The following is a 23,117-nucleotide window of genomic DNA, read 5'->3' as shown; positions in this document are numbered from 1 at the left end:
GGAACGAAAAGAAAGAAGGAAAAGAAAGCTCATCTGCCCCTTGCTTAGCATTTGGGAGGTTTCAACCTCAATCTTCAGTACTGGTAAGGAAGCAGGACTGAATACAGGGATGAGGGATGGATGTCAAATGGATGCCCAGAAACTTGCACAGGCTGGCTGGAAAACAGAGGACAGCTATTGGAGACTGGTCTGTCAACCAATCATCCCATGTGTTCAGTGCCTTGTCTAATGAACAACAAGGGCCCTTACCTCAGGGAGCCAGCAGTCTCCTGGGAGAAGGGATCAATCTAGTCATTGCTCAAATGTATTGTTACAGACTGCCTGTGGTTAGGAAAGGAAAGCCGAAGATATTGGAGACCACAGAACAGACACACAAGACCTAATCTGAGGACACAGGAGGTCTTCCTAGAGGAGGTGACTTAGGTTGAGGCCCTGAGGCAAGCGAGAGTTGGGTGGAGAGCAGGGAACAAGGCTAAGCCTGGCTTGGGTGATGGAGGTCCAGTGTGCCATTGCTCAGGAAACCAGAGAGAAAGGGGGTCACCAGGGAGCTTGGTGAGTGCGGGAACCCCCAACATTCAAGGAGATGGAGCTAGCCAGGGTTAAGACACAGCTGCAGGGTGTATGGACCACCTTTCTAGTGTTTAGTGGGCATTGGTGTCAAAGTTGTTCATCACCCATTCCAAGTGGGTCTGTGTTGCGCAAATTCTAATTGGTTATTATAAAACCCTGAATCAGGTATTAGGGGGTGCAAGCTGAGAGACCAGAGAAGCAGGGTACTCAGCCACTAGAGAGACCATTTATCTCTACCGAATCCTCTTACTGAAAAGGCGATCCTGTCCTCAAACTGTGTCTCCAGATTGCCTCTGTCTCCACCAAACCTCAGACTGCAGTGAGCTCTTGTCTCCTCCCACCTTCTGTTTCTCCCCCCACCCAGCCATATCACTCCTGTCTCCACCTCCCAAGTGCTGGGATCACCTTTGTGTGAACAACCACTGCCTGGCTCTGTTTCTCCTTTACAGAGTCAATCTTGTGTAGTTCAGTGTAGTAAGAGGGAGCAGCTTGTTCATCCCAGCCGCCCAGAACCGAAATAACGACACAGAAACCGTATTAATCAAATCATTGCTTGGCCCGTTAGTTCTAGCTTCTTATTGGTTAACTCTTATATTAATTTAACCCATTTCTATTAATCTGACAGTGGCTTACCAACAAAGTTTCAGCATGTCTGATTCTGGCGGCAACTCTATAGCGTCTCTCTGACTCTGCCTTCTTCTTCCCAGCATTCAGTTCCATCTTCCCCGCCTACCTAAGTTCTGCCCTGCTACAGGTCCAAAGCAGTTTCTTTATTCATTAACCAATAAAAGCAACACATAGACAGGACCTCCCACACCAGATCAGGGTGGCCTTGAACTAACAGAGAACCCCCTCTACCTCTGTCTCTTGGGATTAAAGGTGTGGGCCATCTCTCCCTGGCCACTAGTGGCTTAGCTCTGCGCTCTGATCTTCAGAAAAGCTTTAGTTGTTAAAACACAAACAAAATATCACTACAGGTCTGGGGTAGGTTCTGGCCTTTTCCTGGGATTTGAGGAGAGGCACTGGAAAGGCTGGACACTGACTTAGCTGGGTGAGGTGGTCACTCAATGTGGGGTGTTTAGGGTGACAGCCCCTTCTCTATTACATCAGAGCCAGTCAGGTTTCCAGAGACCCGAGCTTGATTCCTGCATGGTTGCCTGCTTCTGCCATCCTGTCTGTAGTTGTTGAACAAGGAAGTCCACATGATTGTGGGCTGTGTTGGGTCAGACTCATGGGTGTCGGGATTTGGGATCTGTGTGGGTAAGGTACATATTAATGTGATTGCCCTTGACCCTGACCGACTCTAATATACCCAGCACCTGGGCCTGTTCTGTACTAATTCAGTTCATGCGTGGCTCCTGAGTGTAAATCTGTGCGTGCGCGCCAGATACAGCAGTGGACGCGTCCTTGTCCGCGGGTGTGTGTGACTTGTGTCCTGGGGCGGAGTGCGAAGCCTGGTGGCGCTTTGCTTATTGCGGGAGAAGGGGCGGAGCGCAGGGGGCGGAACTTTCCCCCTGCTAAGCTGAGCGCTCGCTTGCTCGCTCTCCAGTGCGGAGGAGGCCGCAGTGCCACCGCCGGCTGAGCTCACACCGACGCCGCTGCGAACACCCCCTCCGCGGCTGGGCTGAGGACCGGGAGGAGCGCGGGTGGGAGGGGGCCCGCCGACTCGGCGCAGTGTCCGCCCCGGCGGCGGCCCGGCCGCATGCTGCAGATGGTGAAGACCCTGGCTCAGTTCACCATCGCGCTGGAAGACATGGGCGATCTGGGCCCAGCTGCCGCCTCCGGGGAGTCCGCCGGGGGCGGGGGCTCTGACACCACGGAGGAACCAGGGGAGGCCCAGGTACCGGGAGAAGGAGGGGCAGCAGGGAACCTGGGTCTTGGCCTAGGATGTCGCAGATACAGGGGACGCGTGCGTGGGCAGATGCTGGAGAACAGGGCCTGGAACTTGGATCAGGCACCAGGAACCTGCCTGCCTGCCAACCCTGAGCTTGGGGAGGGCTGACATCAGATGCAGGCAGAGCCTGATGGTGAGGCCTGTGCTGGCGGGTTCTCTGGGCACTAAGGGTCTAGGCATAGGGCAGTAAAGAGAATCAGATGAAAGCAGATTTGTTGCTGGGCTACCCTGGGTCTCCAGGAAAGCCAGATTTCCAGCCTCCTTCAGGTTTGAATGTGCTGGGAGTAGCTTCCCCTTTGCCATCTCCTCACTGGAACTATGGAGCCTGGGGATGTCATACTTCTGTGCTGTGGAGAAGGTGGTGTCCCCATTCCTGCCTCCGGCTGCCTCTCTGGAGGGGAGGGTCCCAGGGATGTGCCTTGTTTTTGTAGGTTTGTCTGGACACAATGGGGACTAGGGCTCTAACCTCAGCCGGGACTTTACTGTGTCACGTGCATGTGCCTCCATTGCTCCAGGACTCTGGGCAGGAGGTCCTAGCTCGCAGCTGGATAACTGGGCTGCATTTTCATCTTGACACAAGGCATCTTGCCTTCATGGCCTCTCTCTGTCATCAGGGTCTCAGTCTTCCACCTTTTCACACATCCTGGTCCCTGTGCTGGGGCCCTGCCTGTGGTTAGGGGATCTGGAGGGAAGCAGGGCTGAAGGGTTGGCCTTCCTGGAACAGGTGGGCCTGCCGATCTGGTTGACAGCTGCATTGTCCCTCCATCTCCTACCCCCGCCCCCTCCCATCCTGCCCCTGTGTCTGGACACGTGTGGTGACAAGGAGCTGGCCTTGTTTTCTGTGCTTTACCTGACAGCTGAATGATGGCCCACTGTGCTGGCAGCAGGGAGGAGGCTGGGAGAGGCAACATTGCAATGTCAGCTCCCACTACCACCCCTGCCTCCTGGCCAGCAGGCCCAGCGCCAGCCCTGCCGCTCAGGAAACTTCTCTGACCGTGACCCAGGTTGGGGCTGGTAGTGGTGAGCCTCAAAGGCTGATCTAGCTATCTTATAGTCAGAAAACACTCGTGAGATGAGAAGGGATGGTGTGTGGACACCTCCCGGTCCCCGTCGTCGAACCAGCGCTGCTTTGAGTTTTTAAAGGCCCCAGAAGCACCCAGTATAAACTGGCCTGCTCATAGTTGGGATCTCTGAGGTAGGGCCTCAGGCAGACATCACAGCCCAGAGCTTGCAGAGATGGAGCAACCCAGCCTTCTGTGTCCCAAGGAGATGTTACTTCAGTAGACATGGGTGCCCCCTTCTGAGTGAGCCTCCTTGTCAGCTATTAAGGAACAATACTGATTCCTCAACTCATTCCAGGGTCAGAGGGAACAGCACCCGGGCTAAGCTCACCATGGTTCGAAAAGTAAGCAGGCAGCTAGGTTGTGCCTCTGAACCTGGGCTGAATACTGAACTACAGAGCAAGACCGAGGCTCAACTAGAAACAAAACAAATGCTAATAACCAGGGTCCCGGAGCAGACCAGGGATGGGCAGAGCAGTGACACACGTCAGTCCTGCAGGAGCACTCGCTCTGGAATTTCCACACAAAAAGAACCTACAGGCCTTGATGCCTGGAGCCTCAGGCACGGCCCAGCCAGATTGTGAGCCCCACACCTTGTCTAGGGCCAGTTTACAAGTGTCAGTATGGAGTTGTGGGGTCTAGTCCCCGTCAGGGCAGAGAAGCTGCTTTGGGAGGGGTGCTATGTTGTAAGATTCCCTGGATAAGATCGGGGACTGCTGTGGTTGGCAGCAGGTGATTTCTGCCTCAGGGCCAAGCCAGGGCAAATCCCCAAACTTCTTCTAACAAAGTCTTCCCACGGGGTAGACCGTATCTTGACAGAGGCAGGAATCCAGTCCCTTGGGATGAGTGCAGATGCTGAGCGACCCCCAGGGGAATGAGGAGACACAGTCTGGACTTGTAGCTCAGTTGGTGCAGTGCTTGCCTAGAGCACGAACAGGGCTACAAGCCAGATGTGCTAGTGTATACCTGTAACCTAGCACTAGGAAAGTGGAGGTAGGAGGGTCAGGAACTCAAGGTTATCCTGGTCTTTTATAAGTCCTTGCCTCGAAAGGAGAAAGAGGCTTGGTGAGATGGCCTGAAGGGTAAGCATGAGCACCTATGTTTCCATCCCAGAATTGTGAAAGTTGGTAAAGCAGTGTGCATCTGTAACCCTAGTGTGTGTCTGTAAGCCTAGTGCTGGAGAACAGAGATGGGCTCCCTGGCCTGCCAGGCTAGCTGTGGGCTCCAGGTTCAGGGAGAGACTATGTGTCAAAAAGGAAATAAGTAATAAATAAATAAGTAAATAAATAAATAAATAAATAAATAAATAAATAAAATAATTTGGGAATTAATAAAGGGAGACACCTGACATTGGCCTCCTGTGTTCACACATGCGTGCGTGGATGATAGAACCTGTACATGTGTGCACATAGATCCCCGCCACACATGTACATGCACATGCAAAGAAAACAGAGAAGAAATGGTCAAGAGTACTGGGAAAAAGAAGTACCCAGAACTAGGCCTGGTACGAAGGAGGGTTCTGTAACCTAAGCGTCAGAACTCTTACACTCCCTACTCTGCAACTTCTAGCACCAACTTTTCTTCCTGGGGCTGCAGTGTCTTCACCTGGCAGGAAGTGGCAGCGTCTACTCTGAGGGATGCTGTGACATACAGCCAGGTCAAACATGTCCTCCTAGCAGCAAGCTGGAACTTGCCATTTCCAGAGTAGTCCCTGGAGTGGGTGTAGCCAGAGGCATCGTTCTTTGTAACTATGAGGGTTTATTGTTGTTGGGTTTATGTCTTTGTCCAGAACCTGTTGGGATGGGAGAACATGGAATGCCCAAGCAGAGACCTGGCAGGATGGAGGTCCAGGATGCTTTGGGAAACTATTTCTGGGGGCAAGAAGCAGGCAGGGAAAGGATCTTGGGGTGTGTCGATGAGCTTGCACGCAGCTGCAGGTGCAAGAGGCTAAGAGAACAAAGGCCCACTCACCTTCTACTCCTGTCCCCACAGGATATGCGGAAGCACGTTACCATGACCCTGCTGGACACAGAGCAGTCGTATGTGGAGTCACTGCGCACCCTGATGCAGGTGAGGCCCATGGCCTAGGCCCGAGAGCAACATTCCAAGTGTGGACAACAGGCACAGGGGTTGAGACCAAAGAGCTGTGTCCCTGGCACATACCACCACTGTGTAGAGAATCCCTGATGTGGCCACCCCGAAGGAAGAGGTCTCCCCTTGCAGGGTAGAGAACAGGAGTCACAGGAAGAGTGGGAGCCTCCACCCCATTGCTTCTATGTTCCCACAGCAGCCCTGGACAGCTTTGCACCTCCTCGAGCATGCCTTTTCTGAGACCAGAATTAAATACTGAGTATCTACTGTAGGCAGGCCCTGGTCCAGGTGCACGAAGCCCAAGGGCAAGGGAAAGAAGAGCCCTGCTGAGTAGATGGGACTCTAGTGATTCTCAACCTGTGGGTCTCGAGCCCTTTGGGATGACACATCTGATGCCTGCATATCAGATACTTGCATCACTATTTATAACAGTAGCAAAATTACAGTTATGAAGTAGCAATGAAAATAATTTTATGGTTGGGGTCACCAGAGCGTGAATTAAAGCTTCATGGCATTAGGAAAGTTGAGAACCACTAGAGGCGTGGAAGATGCTGGACCAGAATCCGTCAGAGAGGTGCAGTGGGTGGCATCTGCCGAGGGAGCCACGTGGTGTGCAGTCTGAGGGGCTGGGTCTTGGGTGCTATTGCAGGAGCCAGCAGGGGTCTTGCCATGGGGTCCTTGAGCCCCAGGAGAAGGATTTGTACTACAGTGGGGTTCTGGAGATTCAGTAGAGAGTTTTGAGTCAGGTGGGCATGTGGTTGGACTCGCACGTGGGGAATTCTGTATGACTGCTGGAACGATGAGCCAGACCAGGAGAGGAGGCCAAACTAGGGCTATGGGGCACCGACCATAGCAGGATGGGGCGGGGACAGACACTTAGGAGGTGAGCTGCTCAGGTCAGGTGGGTTCCAGGGATTGCATTATGGGCGTGGGGTTCCCTGGGCCCCTAGCCTGGGAAAGGTGGAGAACAGAGGAGGGGTGGGCGCATCTATGGCAGGACCAGCTCTGCGTGAACTGCAGAGGCCCAGACCCTAAATGGAGCTCACAAGCACGATTAAAGATGAACTTGCTCATGCCTCCACAGTTCGGGGTGAAGTAGAACCCAGGAAATACCTAGAACTAATCAGCCTTCCTACTCTGCCTCTCCTCTTCCACAGATCTGTATAGAGCCCTTCTGTAGACTATCTAGGCAGGGCAGGGGGCGCCATTCAGCTGTGAGCCAGAGGGACGAGAACCTGTTCCCTGGAGCTTACAGGCTGTTCAGTGGGACAAGTCACACCTGGCTGCTGGTGATGCAGAATTCAAGGGCGTGTGTGTGTGCATGGGTATTGCTGCACCCGAAAGGGAGGTTGATTCCTCCCCACGCCGCAACACTGACAGAGAGAAGGCTTGATGGTGGTGGCCGGGTCCAAGGGAGGCTGGGGCTGGGGAACACTGTGGGGAGTTAATGTGCAGTGGTCAGAGCTTCCAGCTGGCAGATGAAGTTGATGTTTACACAGGAGTATGAATGCGTGTGTACTAATCTGTGCACTTAAAACTGATTACAGTGTGGCCCCAGAAGTCGCTCAAAAGAGTGCTGTCTAGCATGCAAGAAGCCCTGGGTTTGATCCCCAGGACTTCATAAACCAAGTATGGTGCCTCACACCTGTGATCCCAGTGCTTAGGAGGCAGAGGCAAGAAAATCACAAATACAAGGTCATCTTTGACTAACAGATAGTTCAAGGGTAACCTGGAATTCATGAGAAACTATTTTTAAAAAGAAAACAAATGAAGGAAATTTGTCAAAGTGACAGTTTTTTTCTTTTGTCCTGTTTCACCACAAAGAAACACATTACCTCTGGTTTTTATTCAAATGCCCATAGATATAAGAGCGTAGAATGAACACTTCCTTGTGTGGGTTCAGGGAAGGTGACTCTGGGCTTGGAGTGTCCAACAGAGACCTAAAAGATGGGTAGGGTATCAGCAGAGAACCCACTGGGGGGGATGGGCAGAGGGTACAACACCAGCAAAGGCCAGAACAGCGGAGGAACCTGGAACATTTAGGAGATCAGGAGTGCCTAGTGTGACTGCCAAGGAGAAAGACAGGAAACCAGGCAAGGGCTAGGGTATTCTGCGGGCACAAGAAAACCTGAGGAGGGATTCCTAAGATGTCAGACAGGAAGAGTAAGGGTTGATGCTGGTAGGGTCAGCCGGCCCTGGCTTAGGTCACTTACCTCCTTCTGGACGACAGGAATTTGAGCCACTTCCCTTTTCCAGGCCTTGGTTTCACCTGTAAAATGGAGCTATTCGCATATTCTCTTGGAGTATTCGAAGATGGAAAGATGGTGTTGCCTCTCGGGCCTGTTGGCAGAGAGGAGTGGTGGGGTACAGATCAGGCAGGCCTGGCGTCTGAGTTTGCTGGGCCCTATTAGCAAGCAGGACTGGAGGAGAAGGCCTCTGGGTGGGAGGGAAGAGGTAGCGGTGAGCAGTGGATTATTCCCTGAACTTAAGGCCCAGGGATACCCGCAGCCTGGGATGAAAGACATCCCTCCAGGGTTCTGGATGGAGCAAGACTCTGCTGCTCAAACTTTGCTTTGCTTCCTGGTCACCTGTGCAAGCTGGAACAAATCTTGGGTGCAGTTGTGCCTTCCCTGCTCTGGCTATAGAGTGGAGATCATAATAGCCATTGTCCCAAATGCACATCTCAGGAGAGGTGTGTAGCTTCTCACATACTGCCTGTGTGTGAGTATGTGTGCAAAATTGCTTCAACCTTTGTAAATCTTGTGAGAAAGAAATTACGAGTTGTCTGAACAAGGAAGCAAATAATCTGGAACAGAGATGGGCACTAGCTCAGTGACCACTGCCTCCCAAAGTGACTTGGTAGGAGTCCTGCAAGACAAGAATTTAAGTAAAAGCATTAAGGCCTTTCGTGGTGGCACCTGTCTGTCATCTTGGTATTTTAGAGGTAGCAGAATGGGGAGTTTAGGACTAGGCTGGGCTGCAAAGCAAGAGCCTGTCTCCAAAACAGAAAACAATACTAGAGGAGCAAGGTGTGGTGATGTGTGCCTGCGACCTCAGCTTGAACAGGCAACAAGGGGATTGGGATTCAGGGCTGCGCTGACTACTTAGTCAGTTCAAATAAAAACAAACAAAACAACAGAAAGGAGCCAAGTGCCAAGGTCAGCAGCCAGGAGGTGGGATTTGAACCTGGGCCCTAAGTCTATTTCCTTTTCTGGTGTTACCCCATCCTGGAGTCCTGCCTTGAGTCCCAATCCTTTCAGCTAAGAAACGGCCTTTTCCTGAGCAGTTTTCCTTTCCTTGGCTCCCTGCACCCCTCCTCTCCTGGCTTACATTGGGTGGCTGCCTCTGCTCGGGTTCCAGCTCAGGTGTGGGACTTTGGGCTGATACTCTTCAGGTGACCCAGAGGTGAGTGGTGTCACTTCTGCCCTGTGAGAAAAAAACCGATCCTGACCCAGTCAGAGAGCCCTGATAGGGAGGACGGCTGCTAGCTACTCAGTCACCCTGAGCCTTTTCAGAATCTCAACCAGCCAAGAGAATTATATTCAGCTTGAATTTCAAATTTGTTTTACAAAACAAGCAAATGTTTTTAAATGTTTAATATAAATGCTATTTTATAAATTAGCATCACATCTGTCTTTTCAAGAACCGCCTTCATCTTTTTTGGCTTGCAGTTGCAGCATGGGCCAGTAGAGGGCGATCTCTCCATAAGCTTGCCCGCGGAGGCGCAGGCTGCTCTTGCTTAGAAAACGCCACTGAATGCAGATGTGTGTGGAAAACAGGAATTTTAGTCGCAGACTGCCCTGGAGACCCAGAAACCTTTTACCTAGTATTCAGTACAGGCCTCTAGTAACGTCAGAGTTGACTTCCAAGGCCCTGCCCTGTCACTTTAACGCCTCACCTGAGGTCCTCATGCAGTCCCGAGATGGAAGGCCTCCACATTTCTATGAAGCAGAGTCCCCCGTACAGTCGCTAGCACAGAGCATAATTTAATTGAGGTGGTTTTTTTCCCCCTTAACGGTAACTAAAAAATACCATAGTGTATTTTAGATTTGGTGAAATGAGGTTTTGTTTTCCATATTCCTTTCATTTGAGTGCTTCATTTGACTAGATGTATAAACCAGGTCTATTCTTCTTTTCTTTCTTTGTTGTTGTTTTGTTTTGGAGGTTTTGTTTTATTTTGGTTTTTTGTTTGTTTTGTTGTTGTTGTTGTTGTTATTTTTTGAGACAGGGTTTCTCTGTGTAGCTCTGGCTTTCCTGGAACTTACTCTGTAGACCAGGCTGGCCTCAAACTCACAGAGATCCGCCTGACTGTGCCTCCCGAGTGCTGGGATTAGAGTTGTGTGCCACCACCGCCCGGCTACTGGCTATTTTTTGAGATAAGATCTCACTATGTAGCCCAAGCTGACCTTAAATTTATGGTAACCCTCCTGTCTCAACCTCCTGAGGACAGATTGCAGGTGTAAACCACCACACTCTTCTTTTGGGTCTTTCTTGTTCAAGGCCTAGCATGTGGTGATTATCAATAAGTACCTGTTGGTCTCCTGGAAAGCGCCCCACCCTCCCATCTTGCTTCCCTCCAAGTCTTTTCATGCCTCTGGCCTTCCTCCCCTGTGCCCCTGTGCTCTGCTAAGTCTGGGCTAGGCAAGAACACCATTTTAGGGGACGGAATCTTCCTGCCACTGCCGAGTTGCAGGCGCTGCGGAAAGACAGTGCAGGTGAGGTGGGGTGCCACCTCTGCAGGAGACACACTGATCCTGTGGGTCCTCCAGGGCTACATGCAGCCTCTGAAGCAGCCGGAGAACTCCTTGCTGTGTGACCCATCTCTGGTGGACGAGATCTTCGACCAGATCCCTGAGCTTCTGGAACACCACGAGCAGTTCCTGGAGCAGGTGCGGCACTGCGTGCAGACGTGGCATGCCCAGCAGAAGGTGGGGGCCCTGCTCGTCCAGTCGGTGAGTGTCCTTGCTGCACGGACTCCAGCTGTGCACCTTGGCCCGGGTGCTGCTGCCGACCCAAGCCTCACGTTCACAGGGACTTGACATTGATACTCACCCATCCTGGCTGCCTCTACTTAATAATGTAGTCCATGCCTCTGGCACTTCTCACACTTGTATATCCTACACAGCATGTATACCCGAGGCCCCAACTCTTGCATGGGTTTTTCAAGGTCCCTTAATGGTAGCTCGAAATTTCAAAAGAACCACAAAAGTTACTTAAAAAGAATTCATTAAACTCCTGTAAATGTGCTATTTCTTTAAAATGGCACTTATATATTTAAAAAAACCTTTATGCTATATCTCCTAATTCCCAAGAAACTCTTTTATTGTTATTGTTTTGTTTGGTTGATTTTTTGTCCCCCCCAACAGGATTTCTCTCTGTAGTCCTGGAACTCACTCTGTAAACCAGGCTGACCTTGAACTCACAGATAACCACCTGTCTCTATCTCCCATAAAGGCATGAGCCACTACCACCCAGCAAGAATTCTTGATGATAATTAATATATCATAACCAAACTCAAATAAATGGTTACTCAGAGCCACATAATTATAAAAGCAAAACTGTAGAGAATCCTTCCAGAAAATTCAATAAACCAAACCAAAAAATGGTTTACATAGCAAGTTTAAAGCCAATCAGAATTACATTGTGAAATCCTATTTTTAAAAAACAATGATAAATAAATCCAGCCCTGGAGAGATGGTTCAGCCGTTAAGAGCACTTCTAGAGGTCCTGAGTTCAATTCCCACAACCACATGATGACTCACAACCATCTGTAATGAGATCTGGTGCCCTCTTCTGGCCTGCAATCATGCGTGCAGGCAGAACACCTTAGACATTATAAATACATCTTAAAAAACAAATTCTGTTTACTTTGGGATGTGCACCTGTGTAAATGTGTTCTTGATGAAGTGGAGTGTGGCCTTAGTTTGTCCTTTAAGTGCTGTTATCTCCATCCTCAGTGTCACTAAGGTCGACCTCTGTCTGGACCTGGATGGTGACTGTGAACTGACAGGAGACTCAGCCCAGGACAGGCCTCATCCACTCAGGTTCAACCCTGTCCTGTCCAGAGACAGGGGCAGTTGGCACCTTAGATAAGAGGGACTATAACATCGTATCTTAGCCTGTTCTTGGTGTAGACACAGGAAGCCAGGAGTCCTCACTTGCAGGCAAGTCCCCGGCCTAGCACCTACCACCAGCCAACCAGACGAATTAGCCACCAGCAGAGTCAGCCACAGGAGCAGGCTGCAGCTCGGTGCCCACAAGGGGCTGACTGGGCTGGGAAGGGTGTTCCTGGTGGGTGGTGTTGGAGACCTGGTGACAGACGGTTCAGAGTCAGCCACAGGAGCAGGCTCCAGCTCGGTGCCCACAAGGGGCTGACTGGGCTGGGAAGGGTGTTCCTGGTGGGTGGTGTTGGAGACCTGGTGACAGGCGGTCCAGAAGTGAACAGATTAGGTCTGGGCTCTCACACACCCCGGCACACATGCGTGTGTTTACACATAAACACACAAACGATATACCACGTACACACCCACACACATCTGCTCATTCAGTCGTGTGTCACATATGCAACATGTGTACGACGGAGTAGTTAGATGGAGGGAGACCAGGACAGGGTGAGGTGGGTGCGGGACCTGCGTCTGCCTGACCTGCCTTCTCGCCCACAGTTCTCCAAGGACGTCTTGGTGAACATTTATTCAGCCTACATTGATAACTTCCTCAATGCGAAGGACGCCGTGCGTGTAGCTAAGGAGGCGAGGCCAGCCTTCCTCAAGTTCTTGGAGGTATGTGGATTCTGGCTGGGATAGAAATACACTCACCTCAGGCTAGCTGTGGAGCATCTCGGGAGCTTTTGACCAGAGCACCATGGTTCTAGCAAGCTTGTCAGCCTCTGCCCCCAAGCTCAGCTGGAGGCACTTGCTAGGAGCCTCTCGTCCTGACATGTTATCCCTCACATGGGGACTCCCTCCACTTTGTCTTGGGTTTCAGCAAAGCATGCGTGAGAACAAGGAGAAGCAGGCTCTGTCCGACCTCATGATTAAGCCTGTGCAGAGGATCCCACGATACGAGCTTCTGGTGAAGGTAGGCATGGAGCTGGTTGGGCAGGGAGGCAAGCGCGGAAGTATGGGGCTGGGGGTGCATTCTGTTCTCAGACTCCAGACAGGAAAGAAAGTCCACTAATCTCCCCGGCTCCAAGGGCAGCTAAGCAGATTCCCATTTCCACCCAGGACCTTCTGAAGCACACACCAGAAGACCATCCAGACCATCCACTCCTATTGGATGCGCAGCGGAACATCAAGCAGGTGGCTGAACGCATCAACAAGGGCGTGAGGAGTGCTGAGGAGGCGGAGCGGCATGCCCGTGTGCTGCAGGAGATTGAAGCCCACATCGAGGGCATGGAGGATGTATGTGCCCACCCTGCCAGGCTCCGCCCCACTGCTGTCTGTCTGTCACTGAGACTGTGGCCATCCACATCTAGATCAGGGTCTGTGGTGTGCTTGATTCTGTGACCACAGTGCCCCACCCTTCTGTGTCTCCCTCCTCATCTGTCTGACCTTGGCTTGGCAGCAGTGCAGTGTCCTGAACAGGACGGGACATTGCTCTGGCTGACCTGGTTTATAGAGTGGGCCAACCAGAACACTGCAGGATTAATGGACTAATAATTAGTTTCTAAGACCCGTTGTTTCTCCCACCCAACAGCTCCAAGCCCCCCTGCGGCGGTTCCTGAGGCAGGAGATGGTTATTGAAGTGGTAAGAAGTATCCCGTTGGCTGCTTCCCCGCACCTCCACCTACCCAAGTTAATTCTTCCAGTCCCTGCTCCCCTCAGGTCTCCCCCAACCACAGCAGGAGCCCCAGATGAGTCCTGACTCAACATAAACTGGGGGAGAGCCCTTCCCCCCCTCCTGGGACTTGCTGTCCCTGTGGACACTAGGAGCATATGGGTAGGCCTCTGGACTGTGCATACTCAGAACCTGAATCCCACTTTGAACCCTACAGAAGGCAATTGGAGGCAAGAAGGACCGATCCCTGTTCCTGTTCAACGACCTCATCATCTGTACCACCCTGAAACGGAAGTCAGGCTCCCTACGGCGCAGCTCCATGAGCCTGTGAGTGGCCAGGGTGGGGCTGGGTGGTGCAGGCAGGAGAGCCATTGATCTACCATGGGCTCTACTCCCTGCCCCAGCCAGAGCACCCCATTGGCTACCCACAGGTACACAGCAGCCAGCGTCATTGATACGGCCAGCAAATACAAGATGCTATGGAGGCTACCACTGGAGGACACAGACATCATCAAAGGTAAGACTGACTTGAGTCTGTCAGAAAGATTCCGGTGTTGGGTTCTTCCTCCCAGAAGTCTTTCAATGTGAGCTCTGTCTGGCGTCCGTCTGCCTGTCCAGCAGTTTTCCTGCTTTTGTGCCTTGCTCTCCATCCTATATGAGGGGCTGGTTTTGAAGGACCGGGTTAGAGTCAATGCAGCCAGATCCACATAAACCATCCTTGTGGGGCTGCAAAGCAGTCACCGTAACTGTAGGGAGCCATTGAGTCAGCTGCTGATTGAAGACCCACTGTTAGCTGGTCTGGTTCTATTCCCGCCTAATGCCCAGAGTCCCAGTGACGGGTTGGTTAAGGGGACTCCGGTGGCTTGGGGCTGAACCTGCCAGGAGCTGGACACCCTGAGGACCTCTTCTGCTGTCCTTCATCCCCTCTTGTCTCTGCTGGCTTGTCACTCCAGAACTGACTCTAAGCCTATCTGCGAGGGGACTCAGATGAACCAGCCTGTCCCACAGGGACCCAGAGAGAGAACTGAGCCCACCTCATCTCTTCTCACTAGGAAACAGCAGTTGATAGAATGACCACTCCCGGGCATCCCTCTGTGTAGCCAGGAATAAAGCCGGGTGGAAATGGAAGAAAGCAGACTTTGGCATAGGAGAGTAATGTTCAGCAGTAGGAGACTGTCTTAGTATGGCTCCGTGTAGCGACAGTAAACACCAAACCAAACACCAAAGACCAAAAATTCCAAAGTAGGAATTTATTGCTCCCTGTTCTGAAACCTTCCAGTATAAGACACAGGCCCATCTGGTGTCCGCTGAGGGGCCCGTTCCTCTGTCCTCACTGGGTGAAAGGGTGAAACAAGCTGTCCCAGGTTTTGTGTTGTTCAGACAGTGTGGCGCAGAATCACTGTATAGACCAGGCTGGTCTTGAACTCACAGAAAGCAGCCTGCCTCTGCCTTCTGAGTGCTGAGGTTAAAGGCATGAATCCCATTCATGAGGGTACCACCCATCTGACCTTGTCACCTCCTACACCAATACCAGGGAAGTATTTCAGGTTTTCCCAGGCTTTGTTGGCCTGTCATATCCTCTGAAACAGCATCAATCTGTGTCCGTGGTGTCCATGTCTCTGTAGGGAGTGCTGTCATGACCCCATGGTCGTCTTCCCATTCTGTGACCTACAACAGCTACCCATATGTACTGTATAAACAGGAGCAGAGAAGACAGCGAAACCTGTCATTTAGAAAAGAGCAAGAGCAGCTTCCTGTCCCTTAATTTCAGTACTTAACTGCCCAGACTTGCAGTGAAGACACAGTCCCTCTGATTGTTTACTATCCTGGAGTGGACATGCACCCCAGGTAGTGAGGTGGTCTATAGGGTCGACCTCTTGGAATGGTCAGCTGTGGGAGAAGACCAGGAAATCAGGGCACCAGCTCCTTGTAACCTCCTTCCCAGGGAGGCAAGTCTCTCAGTCAGCAGACTGAACCGCCAGGGCTGTTTGGCAGTTCCTCCATGAGGCTGCACCCCAGTGTATTCTGGAGCTCACATGACCTACTGAGCCATCTCTACTCTTCTAGCAAGTTCTCCAAGAGTCAGACACCCCGTGTGTGTGCTCCTAAACCAAGCCCAGTCCCCTCCTCCCAGGCTTGGGTCTTTTCTGGAAGCCACCTGCTAGTCTTGTTTCTGAAAGCTTGGGTCTGGAGACTTTGCAGCTGCTAGACCCGTCTCATGGCCAGCTGCAGAAGTGTGTCTGTCCAAGTCCGACCTTGTCTTACCTGTCCACGGCTTTCTTCTGTCCCTGACAGGGGCGTCTCAAGCCACCAATCGGGAGAATATCCAGAAGGCCATCAGCCGCCTGGATGAAGACCTTGCTACCCTGAGCCAAATGAGCAAGCTCTCTGAGAGCCTCAGCTTTCCCCATCAGGTCTGTGCCCCGAGCTGAGACAGGGCTGGGCTGGGACTTCCCGTGAGCTTGTCTGAGGGAGAGACGGTCTTGGCATTTGTCTGAGGAAGCAGTTGGTCCTGTCACTTATCTGAAGGGGAAAATTACAGTCTTGCTCCCACTTCAGGGAAGTGACAGGTCCCAGGTCTGAGAGAAGGGACATCTAGCAAGCGGAGGGCCCAGCCCTGTCTGTGGAGGGAGGAAGCCGTTGTCTGAGGAGAGAGACGTGTGAGGCTTTGGTCTGAGGCCTGGGGTCTTTTCCCACAGAGTCTGGATGACGCGCTGAGGGACATCTCTGTCGCCGTGCACAGGGACCTGTCGGAAAAGCAGGCCTTGTGCTGCTCACTCTCCTTCCCAGCCACCAAGCTGGAGCTGTGTGCCACCCGGCCTGAGGGCACTGACTCCTTCATCTTTGAGTTCCCCCACCCCGACGCCCGCCTCGGCTTTGAGCAGGCCTTCGATGAGGCCAAGCGGAAGCTGGGTGAGCCAGGGTTCATGCTGGTCTCTCCTCAGAGCCTCTGGGCAGTCCTGACTTTAGAAGCAGCGGATGGGCAGACTGAGACCTCTTAAGTGGAACAGCAGGCTGGCATTAGCTCTGGCTTCCAGCTCCTCCCCGGCCGGGAAGGGGCTCCCAGACAGAGTTATTTTAGGACAGGGACTCCAGCTTAGACCTTCCTCTTCCTCAGTATGGCTGAATCCTGGGAAGTTACTGATTAATTCTGTAGCTGTTTCCTCATTGTGCAGAAGGTGAAACTGAGGCCAAGAGCAAACAGGGTGTAGCCCATAACCTCTCATTCTAGAAGGCCCTCCCTGGGGAGATTCTGATGGACAGGAGGAAATGGGATTCGGTGGGAACAAAGGCAGAGAAAGGTGGGTGCTAAGATGTGTGTCCCCCTCTGCCTGTCTCTACTACAGCATCCAGTAAAAGCTGTCTAGACCCTGAGTTCCTGAAGGCCATCCCCATCATGAAAACGCGCAGTGGCATGCAGGTGTGTGTGTGTGTGTGTGCGTGCACACACGTGTGAGCCATGTAGATGTTATCCATTCAAAGCTACCTGTGTACGAATCTTTGTTTTGTGTGCCTCATCTCGTATGTGTTTGAAACATTGTGATCGCCCCCTGTGTCTGAGTATATGCATGTGCACACTGCGTGGGTATCATATGTGTACAAGCATCTGCATTTGAACACAGACTGATTTGATTTGGGGTCTAGTCTAATTCATGCCCTTGTATGAGTTTTCATACCTAGACAACAGTACCAGCATCATACATGAATACAGTCATACATCCATGGTCCTATTCAGGGTACACTTATGTGCAACTACAGTTTAGGGTGCTATTTGTATCCCAAGCACAGTGCATTTGCTGTAGAGCGATATATGCAAGCTTGCTGCCCCGCTGTTCTGCTGGGGACTGTGGTAGAGCAAGATACTGGCACAATTCTAACATTCCCCTTTCCCTGTCGATTGGGGTTTCCCACAGTTTTCATGTGCTGCCCCCACCCTCAGCAGCTGCCCAGAGCCAGCACCAGAGGTGTGGGTATGCAACAGTGACGGCTACGTGGGTCAGGTGTGCCTGCTAAGCTTGAGAGCAGAACCAGACGTGGAGGCCTGCATTGCCGTTTGCTCTGCCCGCATTCTCTGTATCGGAGCGGTGCCAGGTCTGCAGCAGCGCCCGCGGTAAGGCCTTGGTGAGCCCAGGAGACGGTCGGGGCAGGCTGTCTGTGGGCGGGGCGGGTCAAGCTGCTATCTCGGTCGCCTCCCTCCAGCTGCGTTTGTTCCTTTCCCCTTTGTCTCCAGAGAGCAGCCAGAGCCCTTGAGGAGTCCCCCAGCGTCCACCCTGGAGCCCGCTGGGCCTGAGCTAGATGTGGAGGCCACAGCTGATGAGGAGCCACCAACGCTGGCAGAGCCAGGGCCTCAGCCCTGCCTGCACATCTCCATCTCAGGATCTGGGCTGGAGATGGATCCAGGCCCTGCCAAGGGTGACCCCCAAGCTGAATTGGTGCCCTTTGACAGCGACTCTGATGATGAATCTTCACCTAGCCCCTCTGGGACATTGCAGAGCCAAGCCAGCCAATCTACCATTTCCTCCAGCTTTGGCAGTGAGTGGGGGGGAGGGGGGATTGGGAGCAGTGGGTGATGAGACATGAATGCAGGCAAAGGCTAGAATCAGTTCACTAGGGGTCTGTGATAGTGAGGACTCAGAGGGCAGTGAGTCAGAAGTGGGGTCCCGGAGACCTTGGCATCTGTTAAGGGAGATGCGTTTTGGGTATTGGGAGACTGGCATATGGTGGCTAGTCCCTTCATAAGGGTGTGGCTGAATTGAAGACGGCCAGATGAGGATTGGGACCTGGAGTACGTGCTGAGAATATGCAGGGGAAAGGCCTTAGCACATAAGGGACCAGGGTCAGGAAGGACTCAGTGGGGCCTTGGAAGGTGTTAGATTTCTGCCTGGTGGAGTGGAGCAGAGATAGAGACCTTTGTCCCTTTAGATGAGGAGACCCCAAGCTCCAAGGAAGCTACTGCAGAGACAACCAGCTCTGAGGAAGAGCAGGAGCCTGGCTTCCTGTCACTCTCTGGCTCCTTTGGGCCAGGCGGTGCCTGTGGCGTCAGTCCAGTGGATGGAAGAGCCCTTCGCCGTTCCAGCCGTGGTTCCTTCACAAGGGGCAGCCTTGAGGACTTGTTGAGTGTAGACCCTGAGGCCTACCAGAGTTCCGTGTGGCTGGGCACTGAGGATGGATGGTAAGTAGGGGACAAAGCTCTGGAAATCGTACGGTGGACTGAAGCAGAAGCGAGAGTGGGGGGTTGAATCTAGTCCTGGGGGTTCTGCCAGCTGAAGATACTCAGGAGACACTCGTAAGCTGTGTCAGTACCTGGTGTAGAGGAGGTGGGAGAAGGCTCTTGGGGCTGGTAGGTTTGACTGCTTGTCACAGATGCCTTCATCCACAGTGTCCACGTCTACCAGTCCTCTGACAGCATTCGTGATCGCCGGAACAGCATGAAGCTCCAACACGCCGCCTCTGTGACGTGCATCCTGTAAGGCCCCGGGTTGCCCTTCCCACACACAGTCCTCTTGGCCGGCAGATAGGCCAGCTGTATTCATCTACCCCTGCTCTGCTGGCCCCTCTTTTCTGGGGAAGATGCAGAACAGAGGCCTGCACCAAGGCCAGCTGTGCGTCTCCCACACTGTTAATGTAGGAACGTCACTGCTGCCTCTCGGCCGCCGCCCCCCCCCCCCCACGCACTTTGAGGGTAAAGAATAAAAAGAGGTAAACTCTCGAGACCAGAGCCCCTTGGCCCCAGGGTGCCCACTTCAGCCCCTGGAACTGCATTGCTACTTCCTTTTTCTCAGGTATCTGAATAACCAGGTGTTTGTGTCTTTGGCCAATGGCGAACTTGTGGTTTACCAAAGGGAAGCAGGTATGTGCCCCACACACCCTTCCACCCTTATCCCTTTTGTGGTAACTGAGCTCTCTTCTGGACAAATGGGAACAGAGGCCAGTAAATGTCTGAGTTCAAGGCCAGCCTGGTCTACGTAGTGAGTTCCAGGGTAGCCAGGGCTACACAGAGAAACCCTGTCTCTAAAACCCAAAGACAGAGGGAACATTCAGGTTTCTTTTCAGGGAAGCCTGAGACAAATTTAGGACTACACTAAAATTAATGTTTTCTTTAACCCATTTCTTCTCTAGGGCGTTTCTGGGACCCCCAGAACTTCAAATCAATGACTCTAGGTGCTCCAGGGAGCCCCATCACCAAGATGGTGTCTGTGGGTGGACGGCTGTGGTGTGGCTGCCAGAACCGGGTCCTCGTCCTGAGCCCGGACACGCTGCAGCTGGAGGTAGCCGGGCTGGGGAACAGAACCAGATCTGGGATGAGCTGGGCTCACAGAAGAGGGAGTTGAGACCAGAGAGACAGAGAAGCATCCAGGCCAGTCTCTGCCCTTCCCCAAGGAAGACAGCAACTGCCCATATATTTAGAATTCCTCATTCATGCCCCTGTCATATCCTATCTGTGCAATACTGGCATCCCTGAGGGACATAAGAGTCCTCCTTCCTGATGTCACCAACCCTTAAGATGAACTGTTGGCCTTTACTCCTGCTTTGTTCGCATACAAACCTAAGTTCCCAGCCTAGGCAGTACCTAAGGACCACAGATTTCATAGGCTTCATTGGCTGAGTTGAAGGTTGAGGCTTGGGGTCAGCCCTGGTTCTGTGACTAGCCCGGCATATGACCTTGGGCCTTTAGGGTGTGACTTTTTCCTCCTAGGCTAACACTTGCCCATCCATCCAGGGAGAGACCAGTGACTGGTCTAAAACCCACACAAGCTTTAGTCACTCAAGTTTCGTAGGGAAAGGGCACCCCTTTTTACTTCTGGAGGATTAAGGGGCAAGCTTTGAAAGTGATCATCCAGACCCAAGGCCAAGCCTGCCTTGGCTGTCGATCCGGGCAGGTATCTAGAGGGGTTTGTGAGGAGCTCTGTGTGAGATGGACAGTGGTGGGGTTCAGGCAGAAGAGCAGCTTTGCCAACTACCACCTGATCTCTGCTCTCCTCCCCTACAGCACACATTCTACATGGGTCAGGATTCCAGCCGAAGTGTGGCTTGCATGGTCGATTCCAGCCTGGGTGTGTGGGTGACCTTGAAGGGTAGTGCCCACGTTTGTCTCTACCACCCCGATACCTTCGAGCAGCTGGCGGAGGTAGACGTCACCCCTCCTGTGCACAGGATGCTGGCAGGTACCGACTTTCTGCTCCCGTCCTGGGGGAGGCCTAGCCAGGGCCCGCCTCCAGCGCAGTGATGCCGTTTCTCCCCACAGGCTCCGATGCCATCATCCGACAGCACAAGGCGGCCTGCCTGAGGATCACCGCACTGCTGGTTTGTGAGGAGCTCCTGTGGGTGGGCACCAGTGCCGGGGTTGTGCTGACCATGCCCACAACCCCGAGTACCATCAGCTGCCCGCGAGCACCCCTCAGCCCGACGGGCCTAGGCCAGGGGCACACTGGCCATGTCCGCTTCTTGGCAGCAGTCCAGCTGCCTGATGGCTTCAACCTTCTGTGTCCAACCCCGCCACCTCCCCCAGATACAGGTGGGTCTGCACCTTCCACTCCCGTCCAGGGGCTCTGCCAGGGGAGGTTCTGAGAGGGTGAAAAGGGCAGAAGTGGAGCCTGTTATAAGAAAGACCGCAGAGCCCACAGCTGAACCTGTGTGCATGCCTGTGCGTGAGCATGAAGTGCTGTCCAGGGGGTCGTAGGAGACAGGAAGTGAACCATAGCTAGTAAGGGGCAAATATGCTCATGGGAAATATATCCTGTTGTATGTGTTTCTTAACCAGGAAGTGGGGCTGGACAGATGGCTCAGTGGTTTTCCAGCGGACCCGGGTTCAATTCCCAGCACCCACATGGCAGCTCACAACTGTCTATAACTCCAATTTCAGGAGACCTGACACCCATGGCAAAACACCAGTGTACATAAAATGGAAACAAATAAATTTTAAAATATATACTAGGAAGTAAAGCAGAGCTAGAAATGAGGTATAGGAAGGAAATTGACTCAGGAAGTGATGTCCAGAACAGGAAGTAGAAATAGCACCAGAGAAGAGGATACAGAGTGGTATAGGGCAGGAAATAGGGTTAGAGAGGGAAGTGGCAGGAAAATGAGGCTCTTCACAGAGGGCGGGGAGTCAGGAGGCAGTGAAGCCTGAGTCAGCAGCTGTGTGGATCGAGAAGACCTGAGGCGCACTGACTGGAAAGGGTGTCCGTGCGCTCACGCGTCAGATAACAGCAGCACATGTTCCGAGTGCTGTGTGCCCACACGGCTACGCTGTGCAGTATTTATAGATGAAGCAGCCTGTCCTGTTACAGCCTGATGAATGAAACAAAAGATTTAGTCAAAAGCAAGAGACCATGATGTAACCAAGAGCCAAGTAAACACAGGCGGACAAGGCCTGCTGTACAGGAAACTCTCCCTTAAGGTAACTGGTAGGGTAGATTTTGGGAGAGTTGAAACACTTAGCATAGTCTTGTCATAGGAAAAAGCTTTGCACGCACGTGCCTCTGGGATCAGTCCCCAACCCGAAAAGCAGAGAAGATAGAAAGAAAATAAATATGCCCTACATACTCACAACACATGTCCTGCACGTGAACAGGGTGCTACATTCCTACGTGGCTGCTCACAACACATGTCCTGCACATGAACAGGGTGCTACATTCCTACGTGGCTGGCTGTACAGTTGGTCTGTTTATACCAGCATTATCCTAGACACGTGACTGGGTGACATGTTACCCAGAAGGTGATCACCAACTTCCCTAAATGACCAAAATTTTATTATTATGTGTAATTACAGCACATGTCTGTAATGACAGTGGAGGACCTTATATATGCAGAAGTCAACAAAGATGGAAAGTGGCTAGGAAATCAATGTCATTCCTGACCAGAAAACATAGGTTGGGTGGGGATGGGGTGGGTGGAGACACGGCAAGTGTGAGAACTCAAGTTCAAATCCCCATCACCCAAGTAAAAGCCACAAGCAGTGGCCCTTGTGTTATTACAGTACTGGGGAGGCAGAGATGGGATCCAGGGGCTCATTGCCACTCAGTCTAGACTAATGGATGAGATCCAAATTTAGTGAAAAACCCTGATCTGTAAAGAAGGAGAAGGGGGCCTCGAGAGATGGTCCAGCAGGTGAGAGCACTCTCTGCTCTTATAGAGGACCAAAGTTCAGTTCCCAACACTCAAATCAGGCTACACTGTCTTCTGCAACTCCAGCTCCAGGGTCTCCAATGCCCTCTTCTGGCCTAGGCAGGTACACATGTGCGTGCGCGCACACACACACACAAATAAAAATAAAATAAATCTTTAGAAATTCCTTTAAGCTGGGCGGTGGTGGTACATGCCTTTAATCTCATTACTTGAGAGACAGAGGCAGGTGGATCTCTGTGAGTTTGAGGCCAGCCTGGTCTACAAAGTGAGTTCCAGGACAGCCAGGTTTATACAGAGAAATCCTGTTTCAGTAGGGAAAAAAAAAGAGAAGAAAGAAATTCCTTTAAAAAATAAGTAAGAAAGCCGAGGGTTGTGACACAACCTTTAGTCCCCACTCGGGAGTGAGTTCCAGGCACCTTTGGCCTCCACACACATGCACACACACCGTGAACACACACTCACATGAATATGTATTTGCACTATGCGTACAGAAAGCATAAATGCACATGTGTGTGCATTCACACATAGCGGAGATAAGAAAGGTGGCTGCCAAGAGAGTGGACTTTTTTTTTTTTTTTTTTTTTTTTTTGGTTTTT

At 52.2% G+C, this 23,117-nt stretch overlaps 1 protein-coding gene across 1 annotated transcript in view; it reads left to right on the top strand.

Moving 5' to 3' along the window:
• Arhgef17 (Rho guanine nucleotide exchange factor 17) overlaps positions 1-23,117 on the top strand; it is a 56,477-nt gene that overhangs the window by 30,799 nt on the left and 2,561 nt on the right. Inside the window, exons 2-20 of the mRNA XM_005368778.2 lie at positions 5,518-5,595; positions 10,386-10,568; positions 12,279-12,395; positions 12,601-12,693; positions 12,840-13,016; positions 13,312-13,362; positions 13,610-13,719; positions 13,824-13,909; positions 15,688-15,806; positions 16,092-16,305; positions 16,740-16,813; positions 17,307-17,503; positions 17,624-17,925; positions 18,316-18,565; positions 18,773-18,859; positions 19,176-19,243; positions 19,513-19,661; positions 20,384-20,558; positions 20,639-20,908. Coding sequence (XP_005368835.1) covers positions 5,518-5,595; positions 10,386-10,568; positions 12,279-12,395; positions 12,601-12,693; positions 12,840-13,016; positions 13,312-13,362; positions 13,610-13,719; positions 13,824-13,909; positions 15,688-15,806; positions 16,092-16,305; positions 16,740-16,813; positions 17,307-17,503; positions 17,624-17,925; positions 18,316-18,565; positions 18,773-18,859; positions 19,176-19,243; positions 19,513-19,661; positions 20,384-20,558; positions 20,639-20,908 — 2,800 coding nt within the window. The remainder of the gene's footprint in view (positions 1-5,517; positions 5,596-10,385; positions 10,569-12,278; positions 12,396-12,600; positions 12,694-12,839; positions 13,017-13,311; positions 13,363-13,609; positions 13,720-13,823; positions 13,910-15,687; positions 15,807-16,091; positions 16,306-16,739; positions 16,814-17,306; positions 17,504-17,623; positions 17,926-18,315; positions 18,566-18,772; positions 18,860-19,175; positions 19,244-19,512; positions 19,662-20,383; positions 20,559-20,638; positions 20,909-23,117) is intronic.

The sequence above is a fragment of the Microtus ochrogaster genome, unplaced genomic scaffold (assembly GCF_000317375.1).
Source record: "Microtus ochrogaster isolate Prairie Vole_2 unplaced genomic scaffold, MicOch1.0 UNK41, whole genome shotgun sequence".
NCBI lineage: Eukaryota > Metazoa > Chordata > Mammalia > Rodentia > Cricetidae > Microtus > Microtus ochrogaster.
Note: the sequence above shows the minus strand (reverse complement) of the source record. Positions and strands in the feature narration are given on the sequence as shown.